The sequence below is a fragment of the Carcharodon carcharias genome, chromosome 25 (genome assembly GCF_017639515.1).
Source record: "Carcharodon carcharias isolate sCarCar2 chromosome 25, sCarCar2.pri, whole genome shotgun sequence".
NCBI lineage: Eukaryota > Metazoa > Chordata > Chondrichthyes > Lamniformes > Lamnidae > Carcharodon > Carcharodon carcharias.
The window spans coordinates 44,812,089-44,831,788 of NC_054491.1; the positions used below are offsets into that span (position 1 = coordinate 44,812,089).

The 19,700-nt window shown below is 43.2% G+C and overlaps 1 protein-coding gene across 1 annotated transcript in view; it reads left to right on the plus strand.

The window, feature by feature from the left end:
- The window catches only part of LOC121269650 (homeobox protein BarH-like 2), a 41,285-nt gene that overhangs the window by 9,680 nt on the left and 11,905 nt on the right, over positions 1 to 19,700 (plus strand). The window contains exon 2 of the mRNA XM_041174417.1: positions 6,066 to 6,342. Coding sequence (XP_041030351.1) covers positions 6,066 to 6,342 — 277 coding nt within the window. The remainder of the gene's footprint in view (positions 1 to 6,065; positions 6,343 to 19,700) is intronic.

Sequence of the window (19,700 nt, forward strand, 5' to 3'; positions counted from 1 at the left end):
TCAGGAGTTCAGCAACAAAAAATTGTACTGAGATAGCCTTTAATGTAACAAAATGATTCACAGGAACATCGTGAAAGAGAGTATGACACCAGGCGCGTGAGGAGACATGTTCCTGGTGTGTGGGCTTGGACTGCATTCTTGTTGAGTATCCATGAGGATTCCAATGCTCTTTAGCCATAACTTCTTTGGAGGGACAACCACACAATATCAGCCCCTGTTTGTCAATAGGCCATTTAACACAGGGGTCCCCGCAGTCAAATCTGAACTTGTCCTTACATTATATTCACAGGAACCCTGACTGATTTTCCCATTTCTAATCCATAAACTTTAAGGCCAGTTCTAACACCTCAGTTGCCACTTGCCTGAGAACAGTTAACACAGCACAGCAAGGAGCTGAACCTGGGATTTTTTGATCTGTGTTTGCTCAGTACAACATTAGTCGAAGTCTCTTCCCACTTTGTTGTCAGGGATCAGTGAAATTGATCTTGTCAGAGATTCCTGATCATACACTGACACTGCCTGAATTAAAAGTAATGTGTGATCCTATATATGAGTATTCCCATTGCATAATGTGTGTAGGGATTTTGTGTTCGTCAGTAAACTCACAATTATCATGTTTGGCAATCAACCAGCACGCTCACCACATTTATTGAATATAAATCTTTTCATGTAGCATTATGATCAAACTGGTTGAGAATCTAAAATTCAGCTGCTTTATGTCGGCTCAGTTGGATCCAATTCTGATCTCTTGAGCAATTCTGATTTTAATCGCTCCATCATTGGTGGCATGCCTTCAGTTGCCAACGCTCTAAACTCTGGAATTTTCTCACCTAAGCTTCACTGCTTCTCTACCTCACATTCCTCCTTTAAGACACTCCTTTGACCAAGCTTTTAGTCAACTGTCTTCATATTTCTTCATGTGGCTTTACTACAAAGTGTCTTGGGACCTTTTTTAAAACTACACTGAAGATGCTATATAAATGCAAGCTGTTGTTGCAGTGCCATCTAGGACCAGCAGGTGTCTCTAACCAGCTTGCTAAATAAACACAGGAGTAAATCAGGAATAAATCTGAAGTGAATCAGGAGCAGACTATCCTTAAGGGACAACATCCCCACTTTATTCAGTATTTGGGCTGCAGATCTATAGAAAGCTGCTAAAATTCTCCTCCCAGCATAATTGGCAGTAATTCTATGTGGAGCTTGGAAGTAAACCAGAACCCTGATGTCATTGAGAAGTTTAATGAGATCTGTTACTGAGAAAATCTTGACTGAATAGTGGGGAGGAGAGATGGGGAGTTCAGTTGTTTAGGAGAAACACATCCAGGTCCACTTTCTCTTAAGGTGAGGAGATGTGGATTAACCTGATTTAGGCTTGTGACTCCTAAACACAAGCTGCAGGATGAGTCAGAAGCTTGAATGTTAGAAAGCGCAGTCATCCAAGTACAAAGATCCAGTGTAACGATCCATTGCAGATACCCAAGTGCTGTGGTCAAGTGCATTCGCACTGGTACAGATGAACCTGGAGTAAGAAGCTTGTATATGGTCAGAAGGAAAAGCCAGTTCAAAACTGTCAAAAATGAGCACTACTGGAGTTCCATTTTCAGGAGTCCAAGACTGTTTGGACCAGTACCATTCATTTCCAAATTTTACTGACTTTTCCTGCTGGGAAAATGGATGGAAAATTGTGCAGGGTCTGAAATCTGATGCATGTCCCAGTTTGGAAGGAGTAAGCTGACAGAAAACTTGTAAAATCTGCCATTGTCTGTAAATAGCCTGGATCCAATATCTTGGGAAGGGTATCACACCTGCAGATGGGAGATTTTGTGAATTATGAAGAAGACAGAAGGATTATAAAATGACACAGACAGATTAGGTGATTGGGAGGTGCAGTTTAATGTGACGTTGAAATCACTGGCATATAAAATCAAACATGACTTTAGGGTGACCAGGTTTTCAAAAGTCAAAATCGTTACACATTGAAAAGCCATGGGAAGGTGGGGCTCCTTAGTGATTGGCATGTTGGGTGGCCAATGGCAGGAGTCTAGGGGAGGAGCAGTTCAGATGCTAAGTGGCATTGGGCAGTAGCATTGTTTTATACAAATTAGAATCATAGACCATAATTATGAGAATTTATATTGTGACCAGGGCCACACTTAGAATGAAATGGGCTGTAAACACTATCTCTTTTTTTCTATTAGATATTTGATTGCAGTTCTTTCTGGGTTATTTGCAATTAAGGACTGAACTTTCCCCTCTAAAGTTGTTTTGACCTAATCTGCTGACCCATGATTTTGATTCTCTGTCCAGGGCTCCTGTGAATCTCACTGCTCCAAACTGGCTTCCTTGTTGGGTCAGTGCTTCTTCAGTGGAAAGGTGGAGGTGGAAGGGTGCTACCTTTATAAGTGCTGCTTCCCATTGTTGGACACTGCTGTCAATCACCTGTCATCACCCAGCTGATTCCCTAGATGGAACATGAGGGGTGGGTTAAAGGGGGACAGGAACTCAGACATTTAAGCAATGTGGAGAAAAGTGTCAGGACACTGGGATGCTTAGGGAAAACCCCAGACTGTCCCAGCCAAACCCGGACGTCTGGTCACTCTGTTGTACTCTTGCTTCTGAGGCAGGAAAGTTGTGGGTTCAAGTCCCAGGCCAGGGCTTGAGCACAAAAATCAAAGCTGACACTCCAGTGCAGTACTGAGGGAGTGCTGCACTGTTAGAGATGCTGTCTTTCAGATGAGACTTTAAACTGAGGCCCTGTCTGCCCTCTCAGGTGGGCCTAAAAATTCCCAGGGTAGTATTTCAAAGAAGAGCAGGTGAGTTCCCTCCCGGCATCCTGACCAATGTTTTCCCTCAATGTATAAAAAAAAATTGTCTGGTCAATATCACATTGCTGTTTGTGGGATCTTACTGTGTGCATGTTGGCTGCTATGTTTCCAATATTGCAACACTTCAAAATTTCATTTGCTGTAAAGCGCTTTGGGACTTCCTGTGGCTATGAAAGGTGCTATATAAATGCAAGTGTTTCTCAAAAAGCTGCATCATCTACTGAACCCCAATAGAAAGCCCAATCCAGTCTCAATAAGTTTGATTTAACAAGATCCACTTACACTCAGTACTGAGTGAGCAGATCCCCCCAGTGTGGAGATTGGGTAGATCCCCTCTTCATACTGAGTTAGTAGATCCCTGTCAGTGTTATGAGTGAGCAGATTTCAGTACTGTGTGAGTAGATCTCTCAATGCTTAGTGAATAGATCCACTATCCCCTATTCCTTTCCCTGCTTTTACCTCTGCCCACCCACTTTCTTCACCTCTCTTTCCTGCCTCTGTCCTCTTCCTTCCACTTCAACTATGTCTGTTACTTTCCCCGTGTAATTTTCACTTTCTGCACAATTTTTTTTCTTTTTTTTTGCTTCTCTCTGTTACACATGCACATTGACTATTACTCTCCCCCCAAATCTGTTATCACTACCAGTCATGCTGTTGTCTGTTCATTACCCTCTCCCATGCCTGAGGTTCTCCCATTACCTTTTACTCTCTTTCACCTGCTACACTCTCCCTCTGTCTGTTATATCTCCATTTGCCTATTCACTACTCTGTCTCTGTTACACTCTTTGGCCCAGACTTACTTGGAGTCAGATCGAGTTGAGTCAGGAGCCTTTAAAAATGTTGGCAGAACCTGATTCCAGGATTCCCACACTCATTCCCAGTTTTAGCAATTTCTGCCGGCTTGGGATAAGGGTGTGTGTAGCTAGCCTGCATGCTGCACTCCCTCCCTTGCCGGGGGTGGGTAGTTTAAACCTCCCCTCCTGCAAATTTGATGAAATCATGAAATTCTGTTAGTTGGCATGGTTCACAGCACCTTTGAGGAGACATGAAGAGTAGCCATGGTGGAACTCTTGTTCCCTAGTCAGGAACCAAGAAAAAACCCAGCCATTTGGCTGTCCCTTTAAAATACATTGCTCCTCTTACCTTTTCATGAAGCTATCAATTAATCCCAGCCACCATTCATAGTATCAATGATAAAAAAGCTTTTATCCACTTCACACCTGTTAATCTTGTGTAAAGATACACACAGACATGTAAAAAATTCCTCAAAGAAAAATCAGCTTATTACAACATAATAAAGATTAATCAAACAAAGTTATCTCACTTCTCAGCAAGCTGTGTCAACATTGCCTGCTGAGCTGAGTTTATTAGCTATTCTTTGAACTCAGCCAAGCATTCAAAATGAGGCCACCTGGAAATCATATTCCTGCCCATATGTTCTAACTGCTTCTGTGGCCTCTTTAATAGAACTGGCTCTGTGGAGTCGGGAATTTTCCCAACTTACGTTTCCCGATTCCTTCATGAATCTGTTACTCTCTGTCAGTTACACCTCATCAATTGCACTCGCTGGGCTGGATTTTCCTGGCTGGGTTGTGATCCTGATGTTTGCTCAATTCTGGGTAAGGAACCCAAAAGTGGCTGCGGTGAGACCTCGTGTAAAAATTTTCCAGAGATGGCCCATTAAGAGGTCTGCCTCTGGGAGTCCTGTCCATTTCAGGATAGCTGGTATACCAAGGCCCCAATAGGAGGACCCGCCATGATGTCTGGGCTTCAGCCTCCGCAGATAGGAAGAACCCAGTGCCATCACCAACTTCCCACCAACTGGGCATTTAATGGGCATAATTAGCTACTCACTACCTCTGGGTGGGTAGTCACCGCCACATGGCCTCCCCCCAGCCTGGACAAGGCAAGATCGCTTGGAGGCGGGAGAGGGTTGTGGAGCTGATCTGCTGCACTATTTTCAACTTTCTCCCCCATTCTCACCAAGGCAGATTCCGTCCTCTGTGTCACTGCATCAAATGGGATTTTAGTTTAATTTCCCATTAAACATGCTACATAAAGTTAACTTAACAACATAAGTACAATTTTAATGATGTGACCATTGTTAATGCAATGTCAATCAGCCTCTCCAGCCCAGGATAGAACAATTTAAACTGTTGAGTCTCAAAAGTTCAAATTTCAAATGTTTTCTTACCTTTCGCTTCTTTTTTCTATCTTTCTTAATTCAATCCCCCTATCCACCACCAGCCCCCTCCCCCCGCCACACACACACACACACACACACCGGGTTTGACTTCAATTGTTCCTCTGTTTATTTCTTACACTTCCTTGGTTAAGGAGATAGTTTGTTGGTCCTGCTGTTCATTGAGGCTCCCTCGGTGCACTGTCATCAGCTCCCACTTCCAGCATGTTACTCTGCAAACAGGGCAGTTGAGACTAACTGAGTTGCTCTTGTGGCACGTCAGCATGGACAAGTTAGGCTGAAAGGCCTCCTTCTGTGCTGAAACCATTTGATTCTATGAAAAGATTTTGAGCCAAATGGTGCAGGAAAACAGCTAATAACCCTAATGGCTCTATATATAATGCATTTAAATAAAACTGCAGCCTTTAATGGCTGCGGTTTCTCACTGTCAGAATGCATTATCCCAGTGATGGGGAGTCAGCACTGATTATCTGGAGTGTGAAGGCAGGTGTTATTGGAAAAACTTATACCATGATCACCATCACACACCCACCTGGTGCAGTGATTTAATGCTTTTCAGATTTCTCTCTGCACCTTGAGACATTTTGCTATGTTAAAGCTGCTATTTAAATGATAGTTATTGTTGTTAGACATTATTTCAATTCAAGTGGTTGTTTAGCTTCTTCCTCTCTTTCTGACTCACAACAGGAAACAGGTTTCACCCTCTACTATTTTCTCCTGTGCAAGACAATGAGTGTCAGCGGAATATTTGACTGTGAAAGTCATCATAGCTTATCCTGAATAAAAACAGAAAGTGCTGGAAATACTCAGCAGGTCTGGCAGCATCAGTGGAGAGAGAAACAGAGTTAACGTTTCAGATCGAATATGACTCTTCAGAACTGAAATCTGAGACAATGACTTCCAGTGGAATATTGGACTGTGAAAGGCATCACAGCTGATCCTGTCCCCTCCCAATGCCCATGAGTATTTTCTGGCAGTACTGTGTACAGAATGATCTTTGTTTGCAGTTGATGCTAATTCCTCATGTGTTTCTACAGGGTCATCCTTGAGCCCGTACCCGTTGCTTTCAGTATCTCACCTCTCTCCAACTCTCACTGCGAGGATTCCACAGTTTCGGTCTCCTGCTCCATGCTCTAGTCAGACAGATCCAGCAGCTCTTGGGAATATTAGTCCCGCTGGCAGTGAGTGTGAAAGTGATCAGAGCATTGCTCGGCTAAAAAAGCCTCGGAGAAGTCGTACCATTTTCACTGAGCTACAGCTCATGGGGCTGGAGAAGAAATTCCAGAAACAGAAATATCTGTCCACACCAGACAGGTGAGTGAATGGGGGGAGGGGAGAGGGTGAGGGAGGGGGTTCACCAGCTTGGAGGTGGGGGAGGGGGATGTCCAGCTGGGAGTGTGGGGGAGGGAGTTGTCCACCTGGGAGTGTGAGGGATGGGGTTCTCCGGCAGGGAGTGTGGGGGAGGGGGATGTCCAGCAGCGAGCGTGGGGGATGGGGTTCTCCGGCAGGGAGTGTGGGGGAGGGGGTTGTCCAGCTGGGAGTGTGGGGGAGGGGGTTGTCCAGCAGGGAGTGTGGGGTTGGGAGTTGTCCAGTTGGGAGTGTGAGGGATGGGGTTCTCCGGCAGGGAGTGTGGGGGAGGGGGATGTCCAGCAGCGAGTGTGGGGGATGGGGTTCTCCGGCAGGGAGTGTGGGGGAGGGGGTTGTCCAGCAGGGAGTGTGGGGTAGGGAGTTGTCCAGCTGGGAGTGTGGGGGATGGGGTTCTCCGGCAGGGAGTGTGGGGGAGGGGGTTGTCCAGCAGGGAGTGTGGGGTAGGGAGTTGTCCAGCTGGGAGTGTGGGGGATGGGGTTCTCCGGCAGGGAGTGTGGGGTAGGGAGTTGTCCAGCTGGAAGTGTGGGGGAGGGGGTTGGCCAGCAGGGAGTGTGGGGTAGGGAGTTGTCCAGCTGGGAGTGTGAGGGATGGGGTTCTCCGGCAGGGAGTGTGGGTAGGGAGTTGTCCAGCTGGGAGTGTGGGGGAGGGGGTTGTCCAGCAGGGAGTGTGGGGTAGGGGGATGTCCAGTTGGGAGTGTGAGGGATGGGGTTCTCCGGCAGGGAGTGTGGGGGAGGGAGTTGTCCAGCAGGGAGTGTGGGGTAGGGAGTTGTCCAGCTGGGAGTGTGAGGGATGGGGTTCTCCGGCAGGGAGTGTGGGTAGGGAGTTGTCCAGCTGGGAGTGTGGGGGAGGGGGTTGTCCAGCAGGGAGTGTGGGGTAGGGGGATGTCCAGTTGGGAGTGTGAGGGATGGGGTTCTCCGGCAGGGAGTGTGGGGGAGGGAGTTGTCCAGCAGGGAGTGTGGGGTAGGGGGATGTCCAGTTGGGAGTGTGAGGGATGGGGTTCTCCAGCAGGGAGTGTGGGGGAGGGGGTTGTCCAGCTGGGAGTGTGGGAGAGGGAGTTGTCCAGCAGGGAGTGTGGGGGAGGGGGATGTCCAGCTGGGAGTGTGGGGGAGGGAGTTGTCCAGCAGGGAGTGTGAGGGAGGGGGTTGTCCAGCTGGGAGTGTGGGGGAGGGAGTTGTCCAGCAGGGAGTGTGGGGGAGGGGGTTGTCCAGCTGGGAGTGTGGGGGAGGGAGTTCTCCAGCAGAGAGTGTGGGGGAGGGGGTTGTCCATCTGGGAGTGTGGGGGAGGGAGTTGTCCAGCAGGGAGTGTGAGGGAGGGGGTTGTCCAGCTGGGAGTGTGGGGCAGGGTGTTCTCAGGTAGGGAGTGTAGAGGAGGGGGTTCTCTGGTGGGGTGTGTGGGGAAGGGTGGTTCTCTGGCGGGGTGTGTGGGGAAGGGGGGTTCTCCAGCGGTGAGTATGGGGGAGATTTTCTCTGGCCTGGAATGTTGGGGAGGGGGTTCTACAGTGGGGTGTGTGGGGCTGTGGGTTCTTCAAAGTGTATTCAAAAATGTGAATCCTGAAGGTTGTGTTGCCTACCTAGTGTCAGGGTAACAGACAGATATCATGAGATCATGACAATTCATCAACAGATGAGATCATGACAATTGGCAAGGAACTTGAAAAAGGACCAGTTAGAAACATAGAAACATAGAAACTAGGAGCAGGAGTAGGCCATTCGGCCCTTGGAGCCTGCTCCGCTATTCATCATGATCATGGCTGATCATCCAACTCAATATCCTGCTCCCGCTTTCTCCCCATATCCTTTGATCCATTTCGCCCCAAGAGCTATATCTAACTCCTTCTTGAAAACACATAATGTTTTGGCCTCAACTACTTTCTGTGGTAACGAATTCCACAGGCTCACCACTCTCTGGGTGAAGAAATTTCTCCTCATCTCAGTCCTAAATGGTCTACCCCGTATCCTCAGACTGTGACCCTTGGTTCTGGACTCCCCCACCATCGGGAACATCCTTCCTGCATCTACCCTGTCTAGTCCTGTTAGAATTTTATAGGTTTCTATGAGATTCCCCCTCATTCTTCTGAACTCCAGCGAATATAATCCTAACCCACTCAATCTCTCCTCATATGTCAGTCCCACCATCCCAGGAATCAGTTGATTAAACCTTCGCTGCACTCCCTCTATAGCAAGTACATCCTTCATCAGATAAGGAGACCAAAACTGTACACAATATTCCAGATGTGGTTTCACCAAGGCGCTGTATAATTGCAGCAAGACATCCCTGTTCCTGTACTCGAATCCTCTGGCTATGAAGGCCAAAATACCATTTGCCTTCTTTACCGCCTGCTGCACCTGCATGCTTACCTTCAGCGACTAGTGTACGAGGACACCCAGGTGACATTGCATATTCCCCTCTCAATTTATATCCATTCAGATAATAACCTGCCTTCCTGTTGTTGCTACCAAAGTGGACAATCTCACATTTATCCACATTATACTGCATCTGCCATGCATTTGCCCACTCACTCAGCTTGTCCAAATCACACTGAAGCATCTCTGCATCCTCCTCACAGCTCACTCTCCCACCCAGCTTTGTGTCATCTGCAAATTTGGAGATATTACGTTTAATTCCCTCATCTAAATCATTAATATATATTGTGAATAGCTGGGGTCCCAGCACCGATCCCTGCGGTACCCCACTAGTCACTGCCTGCCATTTGGAAAAAGACCCGTTTATTCCTACTCTTTGTTTCCTGTCTGCCAATCAGTTTTCTATCCATCTCAATACATTACCCCCAATCCCATGTGCTTTAATTTTACATGCCAATCTCTTATGTGGGACTTTGTTGAAAGCCTTCTGAAAGTTGTTGTGGTCCATGTTGGAAGAAAGGACATAGGTAGGAAGAGGGAGGAGGTCCTGCTGAGGGAGCATCAGGAGTGGAGTCTAAATTCAAAAGCTGGACCTTGAGCGTAATAATCTGGATTATTGTCTGAACAACATGCAAATTAGCATAGGAGCAGAGAGATAAGGAGAATAAGCATGTGGCTAGGAGGTTGACATGGGAAAGAGGAATTCCTTTTCATGGGGCACTGCAACCAGGAAGGAGATGTATCGATGGGACAGGGTCCACCTGAACCCATGTCCAAGGGGAGAGGGTAAATAGGGAGGTAGCAAAGGCTTTAAACTAGTAAGAGTAGGGGAATGGTGGGGGAGGGCTGCAGTGTGGGGAGGGATCTACAAGAAACATAAACAGCCTAACTGTAAACAGGATAGGTCAGGAGAAATTAAAAAAGAATAAAGTAAAGAAGGACATTGATGGCAGGGGAATAGTAGAGTCTGGGAGAATGGGAGTCTATAAAGATGGGTAAACATAAAGTGAGAGGAAATACTATTAAAAATGCGTTAAAATGTCTGTGCAGTAATGCATACAGAGTCTGTAATAAAACAGGGAGCTGGAAGCAATCATACATTGGAAGGAACCAGGCATAGTCGGGATTACTGAGACATGGCTACAGGAAATCCAGGTCTGGGAATTAAACATTAAACATGGGGAGGTGGTGGCGTAATGGCATTCTCACTGGACTGGTGTTCCAGAGACCCAGGTTAATAGTCTGGGGACCTGGGTTCGAATCAATGGTGAAACTTGAATTCAATAAAAATCTGGATATAAAAGTCTGATGATGGCTATGAAACCATTGCTGATTGTCATGAAAACCCATCTGGTTCACTAATGTCCTTTAGGGAAGGAAGCTGTCCTTACCTGGCCTGGCCTATATGTGACTCCAGAACCACAGAAATGTGGTTGACTCTTAAATGCCCTCTGAACAAGGGCAATTAGGGATGAGCAATAAATGCTGGCCTAGCCAGCGATGCCCACATCCCACGAGCAAATAAAAAAAAACATATTTAGAAGAGAACAGGGAGTTGGAGTGACTGCACTTATTCAGGATAATATTATGGCAGTAGAAAACAGGAATGCACTTTTAGCAAGACAAAAGTAGAATCCATTTCCATAGAGAAAAGTTGATAAATGATCAAACATACTAATTAGTGTCCTCTAAAGACTACCTCATAGTGGAAGGGAGATGGAGGAAGAAATATGCAAACAAATTAGGGACTTGCGAATATTAGAATAATAATCATGAGGGATTTCAACTAACCTGATACTGAGTACAGAGGTAGGTAAAGGGGATAAGGGAATGAAGTTCCCACAATGTGTTTCTTATCCCTTCCTAACCCAATGTGTAAAAAAAAGCTCAACAAGGAAGATTCACTACTGGATCTAGTAATGGGGAATGAACCAGAGCATTTAAGAGAAGGAAAAGTAGGGGAGCATCTAGCTAATAGTGACCATAATATAATATGCTTTAAGATGATGATAAAGAAGTACATAAAAATGACAAAAATAGGTTACTTGATTGGAGAGAAGCTGGTCTTGAGAGGCTGAGATTAGAACTTGGGAAAATAAAATGAGCAACAATATTCATAAATAATGTAGAACAATAATGGAAAACATTTAAAACAGTGTTTAACAGAGAGCAGGGAAAATATATTCCACTAATAGGAAAAAACAAACTAAACATTAGTGAGACTGCATGGATTAATAAAGACACAAGGGAACAATTGAGGGTTAGGAAATAGGCACACATTAAGTAAACAGACAGCAGTGGAGCAGGATTAGAGAATATGAAGAGATTGGGAAAGAAGTTAAAAAAATAATTAAAAAGGCAAAGAGAAACAATGAAATAAAATTATAAAATAGTAAAATATTTCACATTGTTATAATCCTTGGCCAGAGCCCCAGGTTGTTGGTAAGATCTGGTTAGGGACAAATAATGTTTTGTTTAAAGTAGACAAAGCATGGGATTCAAGACACTTGTTCAATGAAGAAAACCACAAGATTCCATGGATTTTGAACAAACAAAAATAAACTTTGCTATACAAGGTCAGAAAGATAAAACAATTTACAATATCTATCTTATAATCTAATATTCAGAGTAAGTATGAGGCACATTTGAATTAGCAAGCTAACTGGGGTTGAACACACCCCACTACACAATAAATGGCAGATGCGACCAAGTCAGAGTCCATGGATTTCTCAGCAACCCACTCAGATGTCAGTAACACTGTGAGTTAACCAAATCACTGAAATTCTGTCTCTCTCATGAGGGATTCCAGTCTTAATCTTCAAATATCTAACCTGGGAATTATCTCCGAAAGTTGCTCCAACTCAGATAGCATTAGCAATGGCGCACCTTACAGGGTTTCAATCTTGTCTCCTAAGATTTTGTTCTCCTCGATTCCTGAGTACACACTCGAACACCAGCTCACAAGCACAATTTCAGCTTTTTGGCTGCGCTAACCAGAACACTACTGCTCCTAAGGGGTACTTTCATCTTAATGGCCTGCAACATGGAGTCATTGATCTTCAGCTGCCTTCTTGGATCTTCAGGAATTCTCCTGAGCCCACTTCAATTACCAGGGCTTCCCTTGTGCCCTCATCCCTTAAAGTCTGTGCCCCACAGCCCTTTTCCTATTTGGAGGCTGTTTCCCTACTCCTTTCTTTTTAACTGAACTGGGACCTCTCCCTATCCTTGTCCCCTTCTGAGACACTTCTTTTGGTACCTCCCCCTGTCCCATCTCCCTCTGGGGCCTCTCCCTGTCCCCTCTCCCTTGTTCCCTGCCTGGGACATTTCTCTTGTATGTTGCTGCACCCCCGGTCACCTGACACACATTTTCATGCCGTTTCCATGTACTCATTTGTACTGGGCCTAAAAAAAATGTAAAAATGTCGGTGTTGGTTCCGGCCTGCGCATGTGCAGAAGCTCTGAGGCCTGTTGAGAGTTGAAGTTCCTGATTGCCGCACTCTCCAATGAGATAAATTTGGGCTTCATAACAACAGACACATCAATAAAAAAGGAAGGCTGTGATGGGATAGGACCATGAAGGGATAGACAGGATAATACCGCAGGTAATGATTGAGAGATGGCAGAAGGTTGAATAATTATTTTGCTTCAGCATTCACCAAGGAGATAGAATAGGCAGACAGAACATTGAATGATGAGATTAGGATCTCATTTAGAGCGTTTAAAATAAAAAGGAGATGCATTGAATAAACTAAACAAACTCAAAGAGGATCAAACCACTAGGGAAGAGATAGCAGAGGCAACATTATTCATATTGAATAATTTGTTAGAAAAAGGTGCAGCATCAGAGGACTGGCTACTATAACATTAATATGTAAGAAGGGGGACAGAAAGTGTCCAGGGAATTATAGACCTGTCAGTTTAACATTGGTTAAGTAAGGGGAATAATGAATTCCTTAACAAAGAAGCGAATAGAAGAACATCTAGAAATAAGAAATATAATAATGAGTAGTCAGCATTTATTTCAAAAGAAAGAAAACAAATCTTACCTGACCAAACATATTGATATTTTGAAGGAGGTAACAGAGAGAGTAGACAATGGTAATGTAGTAGGTGTAATTTATCTGGATGTTCAAAAGGCCTTTGCTAAGGTTCCCCATAATAGACTAATGAATAAGGTCAGAGAATGTGGAGTAAGGGAACAAGTGGCAGAATGGATTGCCAACTGACTTGAAGACAGAAAGCAGAGAGTGGCAGAAGGTTGTTCTACAAAGTGATGTTCCGCAAAGATCAGTGCTGGGACCACTGCTGATCACAATTTATGTTAACAATTTGGAATCAAAAACACAATTTCTAAATTTGCGAATGACACCAAATTGGTGGGGGTGGGGGGGGGGGGAAGACAATACTGAGGAGGACTGCAACAAATTACAGAATAAACTTACAGAATGGACAAATAATTGGTAAATGAAGTTCAACACTAGTAAATGTGAGGTAGTGCATTTTGGGGGAAGAATAGGGAGGTCATTCATTACTTGGAAGATGCGAATCTGGAGAGGCAGAGAATCAAAGACGGGAGATGTGTGTCATGTAATGTCACTGAAATAGTAACCCAGAGGTCTAGGCTAATTCACTGAGGGCATGGGTTTAAATCCCACCATGGGCAGCTGGTGGAATTTGAATTAAATTAATAAAATCTGGAATTGAAAGCTAGTCTCAGTAATAGTGAGCATAAAACTATCACCAATTGTTATAAAAACCCACCTGGTTCACCAATGTCCTTTAGGGAAGGAAATCTGCAACCTTTACCTGGTCTGACCTACATGTGACTCCAGACCCACAGCAATATGTTTGAATCTTACCTGTTCTCTGAAATGGCCGAGCAAATCATTTCAGCTCAAGGGCAATTAGGAATGGGCAATAAATGCTGTCTTTGCCAATGACACCCACATCCCATGAAAGAATAAAAAGAGAAAAGGATCTCAGAGTATAAATACATAAATCATAAAAAATTGCACCACAGGCCATTAACAAAAAACCAAGCACTAGGCTTTATTCTTAGAAGGATAGAATTGAGAAATAGGGAAGTTATGCTGCTATATCAAGCCTTAATTAGACCCACACTTAGAGAACTGTGTGCTGTTCTGGTCACCATAATATGAAAAGGATGTAAAAACATTGGTGTCAAGATTTATAAGGATAACAGAAATACATGGACATATATATCAGGAAAAGATTGACAGGCTGGGCCATTTCTGCCTTGAAAAAGGAAGGCTCGAGAGTGACCAAATAGATGTTTTGAAAATTCTGAAATGTTTTGATAGAGTGGATACAGACAGAATGTTTCTCATGTGGGGAAGAGCATAACTAGAGACCGTCAATATAAGATAGTCACCAAGAAATCCAATAGGGGATTCAGGAGGAACACCTCTACCCAGAGAGTAGTGAGAACTTGGAATTCCCTATCAGAGAGTAGATGAAGTGAATAGTATAGATACATTTGAGGGGAGGCTAGAGGAAAAAGGAAATAGAGGTTTATGATGGTAGATTTAGATGAGCAAAGATGGTAGGAGACTCAAGTGAACCGGCATTGACTGGTTGGACTGAATGGCCTGTTTTTGTGTTGTATATCGCATGCAATCCTATATAAGGGTGTGGGGGGAGTGAGTTCTTTGGCAGGGATGTGGGGGAGGGTGCACATGCTATTAGATTGTCTCTGCTCCCTGTTGTCTCACAGCGAGATATGATCACTATATCAAAAAGGATCCATTGCAGAGCTGCAGTGGGGATTAGAACCAGTCAAGTGTTATATTTGAGGAAGTTGAATGTAACTGGTTGCTGAGAACAGAGCAGGAGTTGTAGCTGTATGTTTGTTGCTATTGTTTCCATAGTGATGGTTGTTTGTGCAGTACACCTGACATGACAGTTAATCCCAATCTATACAAGACAGAGAGGAACATTTTTGTGGGTTTAGCTAATGGTCTAGTGATACAATAAAACTATTCAGAACATCCCCAGTGATTACATTTTCTCCAGGCTGTGAGTGACACACTAAACTCCAGGAAATCCACTCCTAAGACATTGGTAAAACTTGTGTTACCCACATTTACAACTCCTCAGAAAAGCATCAAACACTTATTTCAAACTCCTTTCCCTGCTCTTTCTTGCATTGATTCACAGAAGCAGTAGTGGATTTTGATTTTGTTGCTATTACTCTACTGGCGACATCCATAGTCTGGTAGCAAGATCTGATAGTGCATACCCCAGCTGGTGTCAACATATTTTTTTCCTTTCAAAGGTTCTCTCTCAGATTTTCTTGTGGCTATGTTTGATTTTTGGGGGCTACTTTTTGGTTTTCAGGGGCTCTTTAGATCTAAAGATTTAGGTTAGAAACCAAACTGTTCTCGAAGTGGGAATTTGCAAACTTGCTTCACGCCTCCATGAAAGGATATTAAGGAAATGAGAGACTCAATGCTAGGCAGGCGGCCAAGAATCCAATGATAATGAAACAGTTTTATTTCATGCACCTTCACAACCACCTCCCACCCTCTGCACTGACTCCCCGCCCCACCATTATCCTTCCCCCGTGGCTAATATTAAAGCAAATTCAAGGCCTGGAAAGTCAGGCTCTTCTGGGCTCTCAAAGCTTTCTACACATCAAACTGTTTTTTTTTTAAAAGAAAACACACCGATGGCCAGAAAAAGCTTGTGTACAGACAGACACGTCTATAGCAGAAACATTTAAAGAGCAATCTAAGGGGAACTGAAAAAGCTGGATTTCCGCTAAATTATTTTCCCCCTTTACCCCAGTTCTCTCTATTTTAATCTTTACTCCCAAACTAATGTTTTGGACAAATATATAAGAGGAAGAAAACCCACTGGAAAGGATTTAACCTTTTTAAAAAAATTTGGTTGTTGTTATTCCAGCAGTGGTTTATAAACTTGATAACCATCTGCAGGAGGAGGCGTTTAGAAGGAAAAATAAAGAATATTTAAAAACAATAGGAATTGGGAATTCTTAGTCATAAATAAATAAAATAAACTGTAAATGTGAAAGTGAATAACATTGCCAGTTACCCACACTCTTTCTCTTTCTCTCTTACAGACACATGCACTCACTCACTCTCTCACACACTCACTCTCTCACACACTCACTCACTCTCTCACACACACTCACTCACTCTCATGCTTGCGCTCTCTCGTGCTCTCTCTCTCTCTTTCACAGACACACACTCGCACTCTCTCTCTCTTTCACAGACACAGCCAGGGCCACTTACCTGCACTGGATTCACCACATTTTAGCCTCCCTCTTTCATGTCTTTTCCATGTTGCTGCTCCTGCTCCTCCAATCACAGGTGCAATGTGTGTATCTGTTCTTTCTGTCTGTAAAGAACAGGGCCCTGTGTATTAATAAATGTAGCTTCCAGTTCACATAAAAATGCAACACTCCAAGTCTGACTGACAATCTTAAATTGGCTGTCAGTGTAATTCTTAGCGCAGTGAAGATTATTTAGCAAATGTTGTCCAATCATAGAATCACACCTAATGTTGGACACTGTGTTTTGAGTTTTGCAAGCACGGGCTGGTTTAGTGTGATCTGTACCTTGCCCATTGTGAACAGCAGAAGGGGCATGCTATTTGATATGATCTAACAGTCTTTAGGTGTATGGCCTACATACCTGGCATCACACTGGCACTGAAATTTATCTACCATATTACTCAATTGTGTGGTAGGCAGAACGTCTTTTTGGCTTGACGGCAGCATCCTGTTAGTGGTGAATACCACTCATGTTGTACTGCATTGTAACAGTGTGAAACAGCTAGCTTCACATTTTGCAGAAATTTTTGAGATACCTTGCCATTCCAAGCTCATCTGAGGTAGACAGGGCACTTTGCAGGACTGAAAATGAAGGCCTTGGGCACATTAATGATTGGGCACGATATACAGTGTGAAATGATCAGATCAGGGTTGCTATTAACCGGGAGGATATCTTTGATGTGCCCAATTTCAGCATCAAGCTTGCATGGAAGGCAAATAGCTCGGGCCCTATTTACGAGATTGCAAATAAGGCCAATCTTATAGCACGTGGAACATTCAATGTGATTCCGTGATTGGACAACATTTGCTAAATAATCCTCAGTGTGCTAAGAATTACACTGACAGCCAATTTAAGATTGCCAGTCAGGCTTGCAGTGTAGTGCATTTATGTGCACTGGAAGTTGCATATATTAATACACAAGGCCCTGTTCCTTGCAGACAGAAGGAACTTGTACACTCATTGTGCCTATTTTGGCTAAACAAAATAGACATTCGCTTGTTCATTCCCCAGCGCAATGCCTTGGATAATCGGAGTCAAAGCTGCCTGGTTTAAATTTCAAACAATGCTTGGCATGTAACTGTCAGTCACCATCAACTGGTGCATTCTTCATGGCAACAGCTCTACCACTCAGAGTCCACTTGGCGACCAATCAGCACTGTCTTCTCATACAGTATATGTTGTTCCTCTGAAATTGCTATTTTCTTGAGAACTGTCCTGATGAGTGTAAGACAAAAAACTTCGACAAAAAATACCTCTTTTTTCAGCAATACTCAAGTTTTGCACTGTCAACTGACTTTTTGTATACAAAACTAAATTATCAAAGATTATGACAAGAAATATAAAGTATTGTACAGACACATAGATAAAAGAAAAATCAGGATAGGGTCACTGATGGATGTACATCAAACACACACAGGTGACGGCAGCAAAAGAGTCAAAATATTAAATAATTACTTTGCCTCAGTATTTGGGGAGATAAAAAAGTGAACATGACATTAAAGGAAGAGCTCAAAGGAGATAAAAACATTTAGGATAAAAAGGGGGGAAATAATTGATGAAGTAATCAAAGTTAGATAAGAAAGCACCCCCGGTCTGGATTAATTGCATCCGCGCATATCAAAATAAGTTAGGGAAGAGATAGCAGAGGCACTGTTACAGTGTATAAAAATTATTTGGAAAAAAGAATAGTGCCAGAGGATTGGCAGACAGCTTATGTGATTCCTATAGTTAAAAAGGAAATAGAACAAATCCAACGATTTTTAGACCAGTTAGTTTAATGGTCAGTGGCAGTAAAGAAGCTGGAATCTTTATTAAGATTTAATTTAAAAACACATTTAGAAACTGAAAATAAAGTAAAGTGCAGTCAACACAGATTTTAAAACACCTTTGAAGAAGTAACAGAAAAAGTAGACACTGGTATTACAGTAGATGCAATATAATTAGACTTTTAAACAGCCTTTGATAAAGTACTGCACAACAGACTCATGATTAAGGTCAGAATATGTGGAATCAGGGAAAAGTAGCAGAATGGTTACAAGTCAAAAAAAAAAGAGAGAAGGGTTTAAGTCTTGTTACTCAGACTGATGGAAGTTAGGAAGTAGTGTTTCATGGGGACCATTGTTGGAATCACAATTTACATCAACAATTTAATTGGAAGTATAATTTCAAAATTTGCAGATAACACTAACTTAGGTGGTATTGTTAATAGTAAGGAAAACTGTGACAAAACACATAAATAACTTGACAAATGAATTTCAACGTAAGTGGGAGGTGGTATATTTTGGTAGGAAGCATATGGGGGTCCACACACTGCTTGGAAAATAAATATAATTGGGGTAGAGGCACAACAGATTGAGAAGTAAAGATGCACAAATCACAAAAAAGAGTGAAATAGGTTAATAAAGCTAAAAAAGCAAGTAAATTAAACACTGGGGTTCATTTCTAGAATGCCAAAAGTGAAAGCAGAAAAATTAGATTAACCCTGTATTGAATGTTGGTTAGACAACACTTGGGGTATTCTTTACAGTTCAGGTCTCCCAATTATTAAGAGGATATGGCAGCAATGGAGAAAGTGAAAAAAAAAAGATTGACAGAATGAAACCTGAACTGAGAGGTTATAATTATCAGGAAAGATTAAACAGACCAGGGCTGCTTTCTCTAGAAAATTGAAGGCTGAGGAGTGACTTGAGAGGTCCTTAGATGATGAAAGGTTTTGATGCGGCAGCTGTAGAGAAGGTAGTTCTGCTTGTGGAGGTGTCCAAAACAAGGCACTATGGATTTATTAGTGACTGTCTTATACCCAAAGGGAATCAGGAGAAAGTGTTTTACTCCAAGTGGTTAAAATGTGGAACTTGCTTTTACATAAGTATTTGAGGCAAATAACATAGAAGCAATAACAAATAATAATAATAATAACAAATAACATAGATACCCTTAATTGAAGCTGGATAAACAAATGAGGGAGAAATTAGTGAAAGGGTATGTTGATGGCGCTAGAGGAAGTTAAGTGGGAAGAGGTTTGTGTAGGGTGTAAACACCAACATAGACCATTTGTGCAGAATATCCTGTTTCTGTGCTGTAAAACTCTATGTAAACACTATTGTTATGGAGGCAAATAAATCAATCAATTTGCACACAGCAAGGTCTCACTGTGTACTCTAATTACCCCTCACTTTGTAACTCTAATTAACCTCTCACAGTGTACTCTAATGACCCCCCCCCAAGGTGTACTCTAATCACCCCCCGCAACAGTGTACTCTAATGAACCCCCCCATGGTGTACTCTAACCACCACCCCCCCCTCCCCCCACGGTGTACTCTAATCAACCCCCGCACGGTGTACTCTAATGACCCCCCCACGATGTACTCGAATGACCCCCACCACGGTGTACTCTAATCAGCCCCCCACAGTGTACTCTAATCAACCCCAACGGTGTACTCTAATTACCCCTCACCATGTACTCTAATTACCCCCTCACCATGTACTCTAATTACCCCCTCACTGTGGGGATAAAGGAGAGCCAAGAAATTGATAAAAAAAGAGAAAATGGAATATGAAAGTAAACTCACGAAGAACATAAAAAATGGATTGTAAAACCTTCTATAGGAACGTAAAGAGGAAAAGA